Source organism: Glycine max, chromosome 17, assembly GCF_000004515.6.
Source record: "Glycine max cultivar Williams 82 chromosome 17, Glycine_max_v4.0, whole genome shotgun sequence".
Lineage (NCBI taxonomy): Eukaryota > Viridiplantae > Streptophyta > Magnoliopsida > Fabales > Fabaceae > Glycine > Glycine max.
In genome coordinates this window covers 4,837,897-4,852,722 of record NC_038253.2, presented here as the reverse complement: position 1 = coordinate 4,852,722, position 14,826 = coordinate 4,837,897, and the positions used below count along the sequence as shown (strand labels likewise).

At 31.9% G+C, this 14,826-nt stretch overlaps 2 protein-coding genes across 3 annotated transcripts; one reads left to right on the top strand and one right to left on the bottom strand.

The window, feature by feature from the left end:
* Nucleotides 1-4,870: 4,870 nt before the first annotated feature.
* Nucleotides 4,871-10,314, top strand: LOC100811569 (afadin- and alpha-actinin-binding domain-containing protein). Of its 2 annotated transcripts, NM_001415734.1 has the most exons (17): nucleotides 4,871-5,024; nucleotides 5,090-5,118; nucleotides 5,220-5,331; nucleotides 5,439-5,536; nucleotides 5,628-5,724; nucleotides 5,893-5,982; nucleotides 6,094-6,156; nucleotides 6,295-6,369; nucleotides 6,454-6,519; nucleotides 6,613-6,690; nucleotides 7,353-7,463; nucleotides 7,542-7,619; nucleotides 7,724-7,843; nucleotides 8,625-8,668; nucleotides 8,752-8,779; nucleotides 9,400-9,485; nucleotides 9,971-10,314. In NM_001415734.1, exons 1-16 carry the CDS (start codon nucleotides 4,992-4,994, stop codon nucleotides 9,481-9,483), a joined length of 1,206 nt encoding a protein of 401 aa, NP_001402663.1. In that variant the 5' UTR covers nucleotides 4,871-4,991; the 3' UTR covers nucleotides 9,484-9,485; nucleotides 9,971-10,314. The 2 variants fall into 2 exon arrangements, with proteins under 2 accessions (NP_001402663.1, NP_001242072.2); NM_001255143.3 differs by lacking the exon at nucleotides 9,400-9,485.
* Nucleotides 10,315-12,554: 2,240 nt separating this feature from the next.
* Nucleotides 12,555-13,520, bottom strand: LOC102669580 (uncharacterized). Its single transcript, XM_006601349.4, has one exon. The coding sequence runs from the start codon at nucleotides 13,383-13,385 to the stop codon at nucleotides 12,828-12,830; it is 558 nt and encodes a 185-aa protein (XP_006601412.2). The 5' UTR covers nucleotides 13,386-13,520; the 3' UTR covers nucleotides 12,555-12,827.
* Between the last annotated feature and the right edge of the window lie 1,306 nt (nucleotides 13,521-14,826).

Here is a 14,826-nt window from a genome sequence, read left to right as displayed (position 1 = left end):
TAATATATTCAGGATTTTGGAAATGGACTCGTCAAAGTAATTGCAATTATTTTGATTGACCTGAATAAAAAGTCATAAAGAAGAAAAAACAAAAATGCATATTACAAACTTAGTTTAACGTCAGCGCGTGCGTGCCACCGCCATCTAAGGTCTACCCTGGTTGCCATTTCCTAAAATTTTAAATAGTCACCTTGTTCTTGGACGATGTCAAAGCTCAATAGAAAAGTCCATATGGTTTTATTTTGACTTTCAGTATTTTTTTAGAGAATATTTTTAGTGAAATATTTATTTTTCTAAAATATCATGTTATTGAGGCTGCAGATACAAATTCAATTGATAATTTATATTTAATTATTTTATTACGTGTCTCAATTTTTGTTGTCTGGGTATAATACAACGCATTCAAAAATTCAATTCATATAAATGTCTAATACGTGCTTTCGGTACGTGATGTACTTTTCATTTTCTTTGTTCTATGTTGAATTATCGAGAAAGACAGTTAAAATAGTATCGAATTAAAAGAAAAACAGTTTAAAAAAATAATTCTTCCTCTGAATTAATCTGCACAGAATGTCCTGATAAAAAAATTCTGCACAGAAGACGAGAGGTTGATGCTCATTCCAGTTACGAAATTTAAGGGATACCAAATAAAAAAAGTTACGAGGACTTGTAATAATATTGTGAATTGCATAACGCGAATCAAACTGACAAATTATTGTTTGATTTTTTATCAAACGTCTTCAGTTCTCCGTAGTACCAGTAATACTAGTAAAAATTATACTTCGTTAAAATTTGTAAAACTTGTTATCCTGTCAAACACTTAGAATTCAAGAACATGTATTAGAACCTATAAAATTTTTACCCAAAGGATGCACGGTTGGTACTGTGATGTAAAGTTTTGCTGCATGTATTCATATAAGTGAGAATAATTTGTTTAATAGAAAAAAATTGCTTTTTTATTTCTATTTTATGTAAAATTTTCTTAAATTAATAACAGTCAAATAAGATAAATGACATCAATCTCTAACCTAATAGATTAAAAGAACTTGTAAAAATTCCTTCTCAAAATATTGTCTAATTTGTAAGATCAGGTAATCCTTATAAATAATAATTATTGAACTGTGTTTACTTATTCAGCAGCCTTGAGTCTACATTTAAAAGTTCAAACATTTGAATTCAGAAGAAGAAATATAAAAAGAAAAGAAGAGCACTTCCTACAAATAATAAAACTTTCTCTAAATATAAATTGATGGAATATATATAAAATCCAACGAAATCGAGAGTCAAACGAAATTGAATCGGTTGGAATGGAATCTCTTGTTTGGTTCAAATAGATTGAGCTCTTCAAATTTTTATGTATCACACTTTCATGAAAGACACATAGTTTGAGTTGATATGACTCTCACAGATAATAAAACTTTATCTGAATATTTAATATACTTATACTTAAAATTCAAATATAATATTATTAATTAAATTGAAACAATTACATGTTAGATAAATCACACGCACAATATTATTAATAACTTAATTTAGAGATTAAGTTGATGGTACCTACAATTTCAAATAAATATAAGTATGAGACAGATTAAGATGAGTTTGTCTTTAGCTCAAATTAACTTGAATTTTTTAATTAATTTATCTAAATCAAATCTAACTCAATCAAAATCCAACATACAGGAACAAAATAGGTCAATAGGTTATATACATAACATATCAATTTTAATGTTATGTATAGTTAAATTGTATAATAAAATAACTCTAAATCTTAAATTAAGTTATAATATATTGTATATAATTCCAAATAAATAATATAAATAAAATATAATATGACGTTTTACAAATATATTATCTATTAAATAGAAAGTGTTTTATTATTAATACATAATTATTAAAAAATAATATATGACATTTGACTGATTTGAGATCACTCAAAGTATAACATTAACATGAATATTTAATTTCTTCAAAATACATTAAACTTAATTTATAAAACTTAAACCCATCAAAACTAATCTTGGGTTGGGATATGCATACCCTTAATTCAGAAATTAAAATAGTAATATTCTGTGATATGGCTACCCTGTATTTGCCAACATTTGTTTTTATCAGCAATAACATTTTCATAAAAGAGTGCAAAAAGTGCTTAAAATAATTACACCTTCAAGACAAGACTGCCCGAGAGTGCAAACAAACGGGGCATTTGTCAACATTGGCCTCATAAGGGGACTTGACTTGATATATAAATGTATTTTTTTTTATTCAAATGTTATATAAATGTTGTCACTTAAATGTAAATGACGTCTAAACTAATTTTACTAGTGATTTTCAATTTTAATGACTATTTTATTTTATTTAATAATTGTAGAGGCTTAATTAACAATACCTCACAATTTTAAAGTCTAGCATGGTAGTTTATTATTTTTTATATATAATTTTTTGACAGCAACGATATGATATTTACTACCTAGTTTTATACAAGAAACACGTGGGTACATTTTATTGTCTTAATTAATTATAAGAAAACTCATTTTTAAACATATTAACTACTTATTTTTTATATCCTTACTTTATTATAAAATTTATTAATGAGACACTCATTTATTCTTTATATAAGTGGATGTATTTATTTTGTTATTAACAATTTAAACCACACTCCTCATACTTATTTTAAAATATACTTTTTAAAAATAATCTATCTATTTTTAAAGTATTTTTATTTTACAAGTGTTTGACCAAACTTTTACTTATAAGAAGAAGTTAAACTTAAAATAAGTTGGATCAAACATACCCCAAATATAACTTCAACTTAAATCTTTTGTATTTCTGAAATGAAATTTAAATTTACCACATTGTAAATTAAAATTAACTAACTTAATTATTTGTATTGGTGAATTATTTATGTATCAACTTAAATATGCTTTTATACTTTTTTATTTTTTAAGTTTTTTATTCCTATTTTTTTACTCATACAACACTATTTAAATCAATTTATTTTACTTTCAAATCGCTATCTAAACAAATTTAGAGAAAACGATAAAATGAATTTTTTTAGGATTAAAAAGTTAATTGTTTACTAGAAACCAAAAATAAAATAAAAATATTTATCAAGGGCTAGTAGTATTTTTAATCCTGATTTATTTCTTATATGAAAGAGTCGAAGTAGTTTTATTTTTATTTCTACGAGATGATGAAAATGAAGTTAATTCAAACATTTTTGAAAGAGACAATCCGTGTAAAAGAAGATTAAAATAATTATTTTTTATCTTTTATAATTTTTTTTATCTTTTAAGAATATTAATGTGATCAAAATTAAATTCTCCCACTGAGAAAAACGATGCTTCATTCGAAAGAAAACATTAGAATAAATAATTATGAACCAATTCGTACGCAATCCGCATCCTGGCGTTGCTATGCTTTGCTTAATTAGTCAATTTTGGCAAGGATTCATGAATGCCACTTATTTGAGGCTTTTTTTTTTCTTTTTTTTTTCTTTTCATTCTTTGTCCTTACTGACATGTTACGTGTCCCATTCCCATATCTTACTATCATGTTACGTGTGTGTCCATATCTATCTATATCTATATTATTATACATATCTAAACAGTATTTTTCATTAACAGATATGATGAGTTTGATATCAATAATTTATATAACAATTATTTACGAGGATAAAAAAGAAAAACGAGACACCACATCCTTTTTTTTATAAATAAAATAGTTTTGCATATAAAAAGAATTTCATTTCAATAAATGTTAAGTATAGTTAATTTATTTTAAAATGTCACCAATAATTCAATTTGTCACTTATCACTTTCTTGAAAAAACCTGAGTTCTTAAATAATTGTATTTTTTTTTCAAAATTAACTATAAATCAATTCAAGAGAACATATACATTAAATAAAAAGTTCAAAGACCATTCAATTTAAAAGAACAATGCTCAGTAAGCATCATCTTATATTAGAATGAGCTGATGTAATTACAATAATAATTAGAAAAAAGTGAGATTGGTTTTAATTAGATAGATAATAAAAAAAAACTTATATATTATATAAAATATCAGTATTGGTGAGTATATGTAACATCATTAATCATTTAATAAAATACGAAAACAAACTAACAGTGTCCACAAAGTAACCTGATCAATCAAAGCCAGACATTTCTTATCTCAACACAATGTATGTAATACTGAAACATAGCCGTTGCTGTCAGGATCAAAATAACGAACCCTTTATCTCAAAAAACAAAAAAAAAAAACCCTTTAATACATGCAAAGGGTTAATAGCAAAGGACCTAACATCATAATTTTCTAGGGTCTCGTGGTAAGCATAAAGAACCCAATTTTTTGTACATTTTGGCTACTACTTACCATTGTAGAGAAATTTAAGTGATGAATGAATCATAAAATGAAGACAAGTGGGTGGAGGAGTTAAGTGTGTTGGGACAGGACAAAACAATCCACATTGATTACGAGACGAGAAGTGCATTATAACCCGAAAGATATATAGGCATAAACATTGATTACGAGATGAAAGTCGCATCCCAACCAAAACAAATAAGAAAAGAAAACACTGCACGTCTAATTCAAGGGATGTTTGCTTTCACTTCATTTCAACCAAAAAAATCCAGAGTGAGTGCCTGCCTAGTCAAAAGGATTCTCTAGTTAGGCGCCATAATCACAAACCAAAATATAACTCGTATTTGCCACCTTGCATCTTGCCAACCAATCATAAACCGCCACGTCACAAGCCACTCAAAGAAAAGCCATCAGAAGCCAGCTGTAGGTGTGTAATTGGAGGGTACAAAAACAAATATCCAGATCCGACCGCAGAGTATATTATTCTCCCCAACCAGAGCACCCGTTTCATTTATTCCTCTTTCAAATTTGGGCACCGCTTGAATATCTCAAAGTTTAGATCTAAGAACTAACACTATTACTACTCAGAGTCACACGCAGAGCCCAGAAAAGAAGCTCTTTCTCTCTAACAACAATGCCTCCCACTGACGGAGACTTGGATCTTAGGGTAAAACTCTCCGACAATCCCTATTTACATCATTCTCCCTCTCTAACTCTTCCTTTTCTTTGCAGCCACCTTCTCAATCTTCCTTCACAGCCGGGTTAGTTTATTTAGTTAATAAACCCTATTCCTCTTCAATTCTTCCCTTTCTCGGGCATTTTAACCAAATCGTAGGGTTTTTGCTTCTCTTGTTTGTTTCAGCGACTACACGTTCGCCGATGCGGACAATTTGGAGCATTGCGCTAAGTATCTCAACCAATCGCTCGTCACGTTTGGTTTCCCGGCTTCGCTCGATCTCTTCGCAAATGACCCCGTGAGTATTGAACTGATCCCGTTCCGTCTTTCATGTGCATTGTTTTTTGCGCCAATGTATGTAGTATGCACATTATGTGAATGATGCTGTTTTGAAAAATGTGGTAGGTTTCAATTGCGAGGACTTGCAATTGCATTTACGTCTTGCTGCAGCAGAGACAGCGCGACGTGGAGTTTAGAGAGTCTGCTAATGATCAAAGACAACGGTAGTTGCCAAATAAGTATAATCCTTCGATTAATGTTAGTCACGTAATGTGTTGTGTGTGAGTTCAATGTGTTTTACTTTTGATGTTGTAGACTGTTGTCTGACATTTCGAGATTGGAGGCCAAAGTGGAGAGGCTTGAAGGTCAACTACAAGTCAAAGACAGGGAGATAGCGACTATTACTAGAACGGTAAGGAGATGCTTGGAAATCTGGTTTTGGCAAACGTAAAGCATGCTATTGTCTTGCTTAGATGAAAAGATCAGAAGTGTGTCCATTATGCAAGATGCAACAATTTCCTTTTTTACGCAGTGATGCTGCTAGATTTTGTTTAACTGGGGTTGAATTCCTGTTATTTAGGAAGCTAAAAACACTGCAGCTCTGAAGGCCCAAATTGAGAAGCTGCAACAGGAGAGGGATGAATTCCAGAGAATGGTTATTGGTAATCAGGTTAGAAGTTTGATCTTCTTTGCTTATTGTGGCGTCTTGTTTGGATGACCCTACTTCAAAATGGATAAAGCCTCTGACTCTTGTGAATTTGACTCTTGAATGGTGTTAAAGCAAGTAAAGACTCAACAAATGCATGAGATGAAGAAGAAGGAAAAAGAATACATAAAGTTGCAGGTGTGATATCTTTGATTTTGTTTTTATTCTGATGAGAACCATATTTGGTGATTAGTGCTTTTACATGATAGGAACTTACGCGGGTCCACATATTATTAGATTTGGAAATGATGAAGGGCTGGTATTTTGTATTTGCAGGAGAGGCTAAACCAAGTGTTGATGGAGAAGAAGAAAGAGTCTAGGTCAGGCATGGAGATAATGAATTTGCTTCAGGTACCAGCTATCCATTTAGTTTGGACTTTGCTTGGAAGATATTCAATTTCATGAGAATTTGGTATTTATGATGTGTGTAAACAGAAGGAAGGGAGGCAACGTGGAACATGGAATGGGAAGAAAGCTGACAATGATTTTTATAAAAAGATTGTATGCATATTGATAAACTTTCACTCTGTCATTACAGTTCTTTGTATTCGGGACACATCCTCGTCTCATACAATTTATTTTTAATGTTGAAAGGTGGATGCTTATGAGTCAAAAAATCAAGAACTGATGGCAGAGAATGCTGATTTAAGAGCATTATTGAGATCAATGCAGGTAGGTTCCTGATAGGTGATTATTGTTATTTGCTGAAATTTCTACTTACAGACAAGATTATGAATGCAATACATGTCTCTTCTGTTCACGTTTCATTGATTCTACTTGATGTAATTTTGAACTTTCATCAACTTTTGCTTTGTTATCATTCAGTTACTGTATGCTGCTTTTTTAAATTTCCATCTTGCCTGCAATTTTAAAGAGTTCTATCTCCCTGATATTCCCTTTCTTCCCCCATGTGAATATCTTTGTTTGTAAATGTGTGTGTGTGCATACACCTGTGCATGAATGGATTTGCTACTTTTGTTCCATTACCTTTATCTTTATTAAACAAATTATGTTTTTGGTTTGGACATGAAGTCAACAATATAATTTTTGTGTGTTCTGGGAATCGGTTATTTTGTGATGCAAAGTGCAAAATGATGGATGGACATAGTAATTAAATGGGTACTGGAAGAACACTAACACGGGAGTCGATTTGTGGTATTGGTGGCTTTCAGTATATTTCTTTTTTGATTTCATCCTATTTTCTATTTTATATGTCACCTACAATCTGTAGTCTGTACTTCCCTCTATATGAAGACCTTTATTCTGCGATGCCCCTCCCGCTAAAGCAGGTTCCTTGACCTAGATTATGAGATTCGCGAGTGTACTGATTACAGGTGGATATGCGTGATTTCTTAAATGCTCCTAATGGACTACCAAAGCAATCTTTCACTGGCAATGAAAGAGTTGAAAGTGATCCTTCACAATCTCCATTGGTTGGGAAAATGGTATGGAAGGTTTTTAAATTTTCATACTTTATTCCGTGTCAAACTGCCTTCTGAAATTATTGAGTTTGTTACTTGCAGGATGTATTTGACCTTCCTTTTCACATGGCCAGAGATCAAATAGAAGAAAGTCTTCGCAACAAAATGGCTTCTATAAAGGTAATTACTTATTAGTATCACTTTCCAATTTGTATCTTTTAAGTATTTGCAGATATGAACTGTTTGTCTTTGGTTGTTAACTGCTTGAAAATTGAAATATGAAGGAGCGTATGGTTCAATTGCAAGATGCTCAAAAAGAAGCAGAAGTTACTTCAGAGGCTACTGAGAGGGAACTTGAGCTTGAAGCTCAACTTGTCGAAGCAAGGAGCATCATACAGGAGCAGGTAATGTTTTTTGTTCATGCAGTTGAAATCACAAGTTAGGTCCAAGGCATTTAGAGCCTGTTTGATACTTTTATTGTGATGTAAAATCAACAAAAGCTGCTTTTTAGTTAGAGAAGCTCTTCTTTTGATGTTTCATAGTGTTTGCCAAAGTACAAAAGTTCTTTATAATGAAAGCTGAAAAAAACTGCTGTTATGAGTTGCAAGAATTGGTGCTCTTTTAGGAAGCAAAAGCAAAATTTTCTCAGCAAGGTAAAGCTGGTACTTTGCCAGAAAATGGAGTGAAAATAGGAAAAAATGGCAGTGCGTGCTGCTTTCTTGAGTCTTTCTATCTATCTATGGATTCATTGAAATTTTCAGTTACTTTTAATTTTCAATTGTTATATGACTAAATGTTGCAGTGTTGCTTTTGTTTTCTTTGTTTGCTCAAGCAAGTCTATACTTGTTACAATCACCATATGACTATTAATTTAAATCTGTATAACTTTTTAATCTGTGTGGCTTCTATTCTTCATCAATTGAAGTTTGAAAAGCATGTGGGTCAATATATATGTCTATTCATTTTTTATTAATTTTCTTTTTTTGGAGGGTGGGGTTGTATCACTCAAACGAGTATCTCAATTCAAACAGTTCTCTCTTTCAATAAATCGAATGAGTTTTTCTTAATTACTCTTTTCAATCTAATTGCCTGAAAGTATTTTTAAGTGTTGATTTGTGTTAATTTATATTGATAATGCATTCAATTTTAAGGTAGAGAATAATGTGATAATGTGTTGTATTACAGGCATCAATAATGTCTAAACATCTTGCAAAATCTGACAGGCCAAGGTACTCAGTGTACTTTTGATTTGTTAAGAACCATTTAATTATGTATAGATGCAATAAGTTGAATTGCTTTTCAAACTTTACAGGGAATCTATCATCCCAGCACCGGCTGAGGTATGCATTTTCATATATATGTTTGCCTGTTTCTTGTTTCCGGCGAGTATTTTTTTATGTAAATTTAGCGACCAACCTTATTTACTATAATTAAGATTCTGAAGGTTTTTCATAGTGTCAATACTTGTTTTGTGGTAGTTGGTTGATAACTGATAAGTAGGTTTGGAAAATTATTTGTAGTATACTTTATTTTGTAAAGTGATTATGGCCTCAAACTATCTTGTGGGATTTCTCTTTGCAACTTTGCATGGATATCCAATCTCCGAGTCTGTGTTTCTTGAGTTTCCAGTTGTGATAGGTTATAGTTTTTATGTGGGATATAGCATCTGACATTTTTGTATATCCTGTCTTTTGATTTTGTGTATGCAACTTGAAAGTTAGGAATTGTCCAGTGGGTCTCAGTCTTGAATAAAATTTCCTATTTTAAGTATGTTTATTGTGGTCAGAAATAAGCAATTTTGTTTGTAACGGTACAACTTATTAAGGAAGAAGAACATTTGTCAATAGCTTGCAAGTTCACACAATTTAATTTACAGGGTAGGACCAGATGAAATTTGCTAGTTTTTCTCTGTTTTTAGGTTGAGTTGATTACTGTTCTTTTTGTCTTTGCATGTGTGAAGAATTCTCAATGTTTTCTGAAAATATCTTCAAAAGTTCAAAATGGGAATAACTCATTCAGCACCTTCGCAGACACCTACTCTTGAAGATAAGACTTATCCGTTACCTGAAATTCTGAATTTAAGTTGTTAGTTCTGAGAATTGTAGAAATATAGAGGATAGTAGAAAGGGATTTCCATCATACTTATTCCTCTACTGGCTGGAGAAGGGATCAGAATATTAATGTTTGGGTGGTCTGTGTGCCTTTGTTGCTGGTAGGAAGTGTTGGTGTAGAAAGGGAAGGTGGTGATGATGACATTTGGCACTAACTATTTGTGTGGCCTCTGCTGCTAATTCTTTTATTTGATACTTTCATTCTTTGCTTGAAATGTTGATTAACATATGATTTTGGGATTCAATCATAAAGTTGAAATCATTATCTTGTATAATCATACTGTTAATTGGCGCTTCCTAATTAGGTAAAATTATAGTAGTCATTATGTCACATTCAGCTGTAGATTTATTGTTACTTGCTTCTCCATCAGTCACATTGATGGTGCCAACGTTGTGATATCGTTGTTTCTTGATTTACAGGCAGTATGCAATTAACAAAGCTGAGGATACTCACATTTGATGCCTGGCATGATTAATTGAGTTGGCTCTGCAGTGTAACAGGAACGGACAGCATGCTTTTAGCCTGTGTTTCTAATCTTGCTTGTTCATCTTGCACTGCCCTAGTTTATGATAAGAGGCCCGAGTATGGTCGAATATCATTGTAATTATTAGCATGGTGTTGTAATTAGTGTTATTGTACCCTTGGAACTGCTAGAAGAAAAAATAGATCATATTTATGTCACAAGAACCATTCAAACTACATACTAACATTTAAGATTGACAGCTAGAAATATTTTATAATATCACTTTGGGCTCTTCCAAAATTCATGTCTCATTTATTCGGTGGGAAATATACAGGTCACACATTTATAGAAGAAATAGTTGTAGTTTTGAAAAATGAATGCTGAGGGATTACTCGGGACCTAGTGTCCTACAAAGCCACCAATTACTACAAAATGTTTCCATCTTAGGATCTTTAGTGATGTGAACCCCCCAAAGCATTAAAAGCTTTTAAATGCGGTGTAATTTTTATTTGGAAATTGAATTTTGTATTTGTTGATAACGGGAATCGATTTGGGTCTGTTAAAAACCTCCGTATGAGTTGTTGCAGATAAGCTATTCTATACACCTTATTTATTTATTTATTTTTTATACAAAAACTGTGGAGAGGAAGTTCACAGTCCCGCCATCCCGGTGAACTTGTTTAAGTTTATTTTTTTTTTTTAAAATGTTTCTTTTAGTAATATAAGCAGTTTTAAGTTTTTTCTGATTTGTGTTTAAACTGCTATTACTTATTAAAAAATATAAGCAGTCTTATCCGCTTAATAAAAAATATTCTTTTAAAAAGCACTTATTTTAATTTTTTTAAAGTTTAAACAAACTCATCCTATGTGTATTTCATGATAATGAGTTAAAGGAGTGAGGTAAAGGTATAGGTCCTACACAAAAAAATTGAAAATTTCTTATTTCTTAGCAATTTGAACACAACCGAATCACCCTCAAGAGACAAGAGAAAAATGTGACTAGCATAAATAAGATAAAATGGATGTGTGTTACCACACAGGAATGATAAGATATGCTTCTAAAAAAAGGAATGGTAAGATATGAAATAATTGCACCTGAAGAGATAACAAAAAAATGGGTTAAGGTTATTTGAATGTCTAAAAAAAGGAAACTAGAAACAATGGTGAAGAGAATAAATTGTATGACTTGTAGTCTGGTGAAAAGTGTGAGAAGGAGACTAGGAAGGACATTGAAAGAAGTCGTGAAGAATGATTTGGTCTCAAATAACTTGATGTTAATTGTTTATGTATGTAACTAACCTTACTGGTGAAATAAGACTTCTATCGTTGAATTTTATTATTCTAATGGATTTCGATGAATGACAGCTGTTTGTTTGTGTGGATATGTGAAATTTCGTACAGCTGAGCAATTTATAAACTGTTTTCATATATTTTTCTGCAGGATTTTATTACCTTTTGTTTTTGTCAATACGCGCATGAGTTTATTAATTCTAAGGGCTTCCAATGTCATTGGACTTATTTCAACAGACAGCCTTGCCTTGCCCGGCATGTGGGCCCAAAATACTTTAAATACGTCGTATCGTAGAGCATGGACTGCCACTGAAAGCACTAATTAACTCCAACAAGTTACTTATTTGTAAAGAGTCATGATGAGGCTGATAGGTTGCAGCTTTCAGGTTATACTTTCAACTAACTGGGCCAACTATTGCTTACCAAGACACACTGTCTTTCTCATTGATCATGGATGTGATAAGCTGATAGCCTTTGTTTTTTGGTTCAGGGGATAGGAATGTGGAAATTAAAAGGTTTTATGCCTCATCTTATGAGTGTATATACATATTGGTTCACAATATATGGCCCCAAGGAATATTAATGTTTCCCAGCAGTTATTTGGGAAGTATTTACTGCCCTGAAGATAATAATTGTATGACTCTAGTTTCTTATGATTAAGATTATTCTTAAAAACACATTTTAAAAAAGATATAATATGGAGCCTTTGTATTAATTTTTTTTATTACATTATGTTACAGATATTGATTTTCAAATAAAGAGATGATAGTTTTTAAATATAAATTATTTCATTACAAATTCAATTCTAACCATGTTAGTTTTATAAAATCAAATCAAGATCTGTCAAATTAAGTTAGCATGTTTTCACCTAAAGATGTACTTTATACCCATGCACAATTAATGGCTATTTCTGGATCCCCCGGACTAGATTAATTAAAATATTTTGTGGACAGCTTAGCTAAGGATAGCGGCCTATGGTATTGAATTTCTTGAATCGACATGCTTCTATAATTCATACACTTCTAAATTAATATCCTCTCTTGGATTTAGAACCGCTCGTATTTAGCATCATGATATATATGTAACTGTTATGTTACGTTTTTCTTTTTCATGATAGCACACTATATCTCTAATCAGCTAAAGTATAACATGATTTCACATGGTTGACAGATGATTTTGACATGATAGCATCGCATATATGTAACTGTTATGTTAGGTACGCGTGTTAGGAGTTGGATCCTAGGTTTGTGCTATGAAAAAACATATATATTAAGAAAGGTTAGCCTTTTATCCGCGAATTTTTACAAGAACGTCATAATGTAAAGAATAATAAACTGTTACATTAGTTGAACTAATATCTTTACAGCAGTTGATGAAGTCGCAGCGTTAGACTTAATTTGCAGAGAGGCTCTGATCAGATAAATTACTATTAGACGATGATTAAATTTTTAGAAATGAAAAATAATGTGAGTGTGCGAATATCACTCTAATGTAAAAAGTAATAACTGCATACTAGTGTTGTTTCAATCACGCCTTGCAATGGAAACGAAAACTCTGCTAACATGCATGGGGAAGCAACCTAAGGTCGAAGGCCTTCCACATACCTCTCTGATAGTATTAGTAGGACTTTTCATGAATGACGACATAGACGACCAAGAAGAGAAACTAGAACCACGAGGTGATGCCATAGAGTTAGACTCAGAATCAGAGCTGCAATCTAATATGTCCAAACCAATAACATCATCTTCATGAAAACAATCATGGGACGATGAGGGTGACTTTTTGCTTTTTCCACGTTTTACCCTTTTCTTCCAAAACCTTAACCTTGACCTTGTTGAAGGTTTGGGGTCTGGAATGCATGGCTTGGGTAGCCCTAGGCTGAGAAGTGCTGGTGGAGGACTCAGTGGAGGAAGAACTTCTCTTGGTTGTTGTCCCTTTGCAATCCCAGGTTGCATTTCCCATTTGAATGGAACCCCTTCACTGCTCCTATAATAAGAGATGCGAGAGGAGCACTCCATTGAGGATCTCCTTGAGAGAATTTTGCTCGTTGATGACATCTTCTGATACTCAAAATCCATCATAGCTTTTTCCAATACTAAAGAATGTTGGACCAAGTTGTGTTTATATAGGATGCATGGAGGTGTACAATTGTTTATATATATACCGTTTTGGCCATTAGAGAGTCATGGAAACATGCACTCTACTTTTTTGTTAATTAGATTGATTGGTCGTGGCCTGTTACTTCTAGTTTGAGTGACTCAAAGTCTTTTTGTATTGACAAGGAAACGAATAGTAAAGCAAGATGGATATGCGATGTCGTTGTTTCTAAGGCTGCGATAAAATCGATTTTTAATTAACAAATAAAAGTTGATATAATTGATAAGATATAAATTCATTCTTAAAAAATTTAGATTTGATTTATACTGTCGAGAGGACTTTCTTAATAAATACTTTATAAATATTTTTATAAGTATTTATTGAAGTCAAAGTTTATCTGATGAGACCTTCAAATCAAAAGTAACCTAATTTTTTTTTTTTTTACATAAAAATATTATTGTTATGAAAGTTGGCCGGCCTCTATTGCATGTGCCATGACATGACCAAACCCGTAAGACTTGGCCCCCATCTTAGCTTCTCAGACAACATAGGTTGCTGCATTATTTTATTAATTAATATTCTATGAATTAAGGGCTTGGGATCATTGAGATGACCCAATTGGCCTTGTGTGATATGTGAGGCACATGTTAGGGTTACAGGTGTCAGTATGCCAAGGCATTTCTGCTTGAATTAATTAATATATGATATATGACAACTAAGGCCCATCTACGTACTTATCTTCACAACGTACATGGCACAGCTTTGATTGGAACATCGATAACTTTTTCTCAATTGCTAAGAAAGCAAAGTCCATTACTTGGCAATTACCTAAGGTTGCATTCATTGAATTTGAACGAATGCAATTGCTACCGGCTAGCTACTATTTCATAATTGTGAGATTGAAGAGGACTTTTGACAATTAGTTATTTTTAATTATCTTCCATGCATATACCTAATAGCCTTGTAGTTTTATTATATAACTTCTTAATGAATATGATTTGGGAACGGTTAACCTAACAGTGGAAGATTTAATTTGCATGGCCCGATAGTTCAAGTATTCTAGGAATGACTTAAGAGACAAGGCCACTTTTTGTTCAAACCGACTTCAGGAAAATTCTTTGTTACGATTAAGCTTCACTGATGGTGTCCAATGAGTTGTATTAAGTAGTTTATCCAGTATCCACAATGACCACACCCTTTTTGTGTAAGTAGCTTATGATTGTTTTTCAACAGCTTTTTTTTTTTACTTCAGCTATTTTTGTACTTTTTTTAATGTGTAAAAGTTGATTTTTTTGTTACATCCAAATGAAATTAATCATTTTCAAACTATTTTTTTTTAGCAAATCTATCCAAATCTGATCATGATCATAATCGATTATTAAAATAATCTAATTTTTTCGATTATCTCAAACACATTATATTATT

Bases quoted from the DNA above. Each gene is read 5' to 3' on its own strand.
- LOC100811569 (NM_001415734.1), top strand. From the start codon at position 4,992: ATGCCTCCCACTGACGGAGACTTGGATCTTAGG. The intron at 6,520-6,612 runs GTATGCATATTG...TAATGTTGAAAG, and splicing joins ATGATTTTTATAAAAAGATT to GTGGATGCTTATGAGTCAAA. The intron at 8,669-8,751 runs GTACTCAGTGTA...CAAACTTTACAG, and splicing joins GCAAAATCTGACAGGCCAAG to GGAATCTATCATCCCAGCAC.
- LOC102669580 (XM_006601349.4), bottom strand. From the start codon at position 13,385: ATGATGGATTTTGAGTATCAGAAGATGTCATCAACGAGCAAAATTCTC.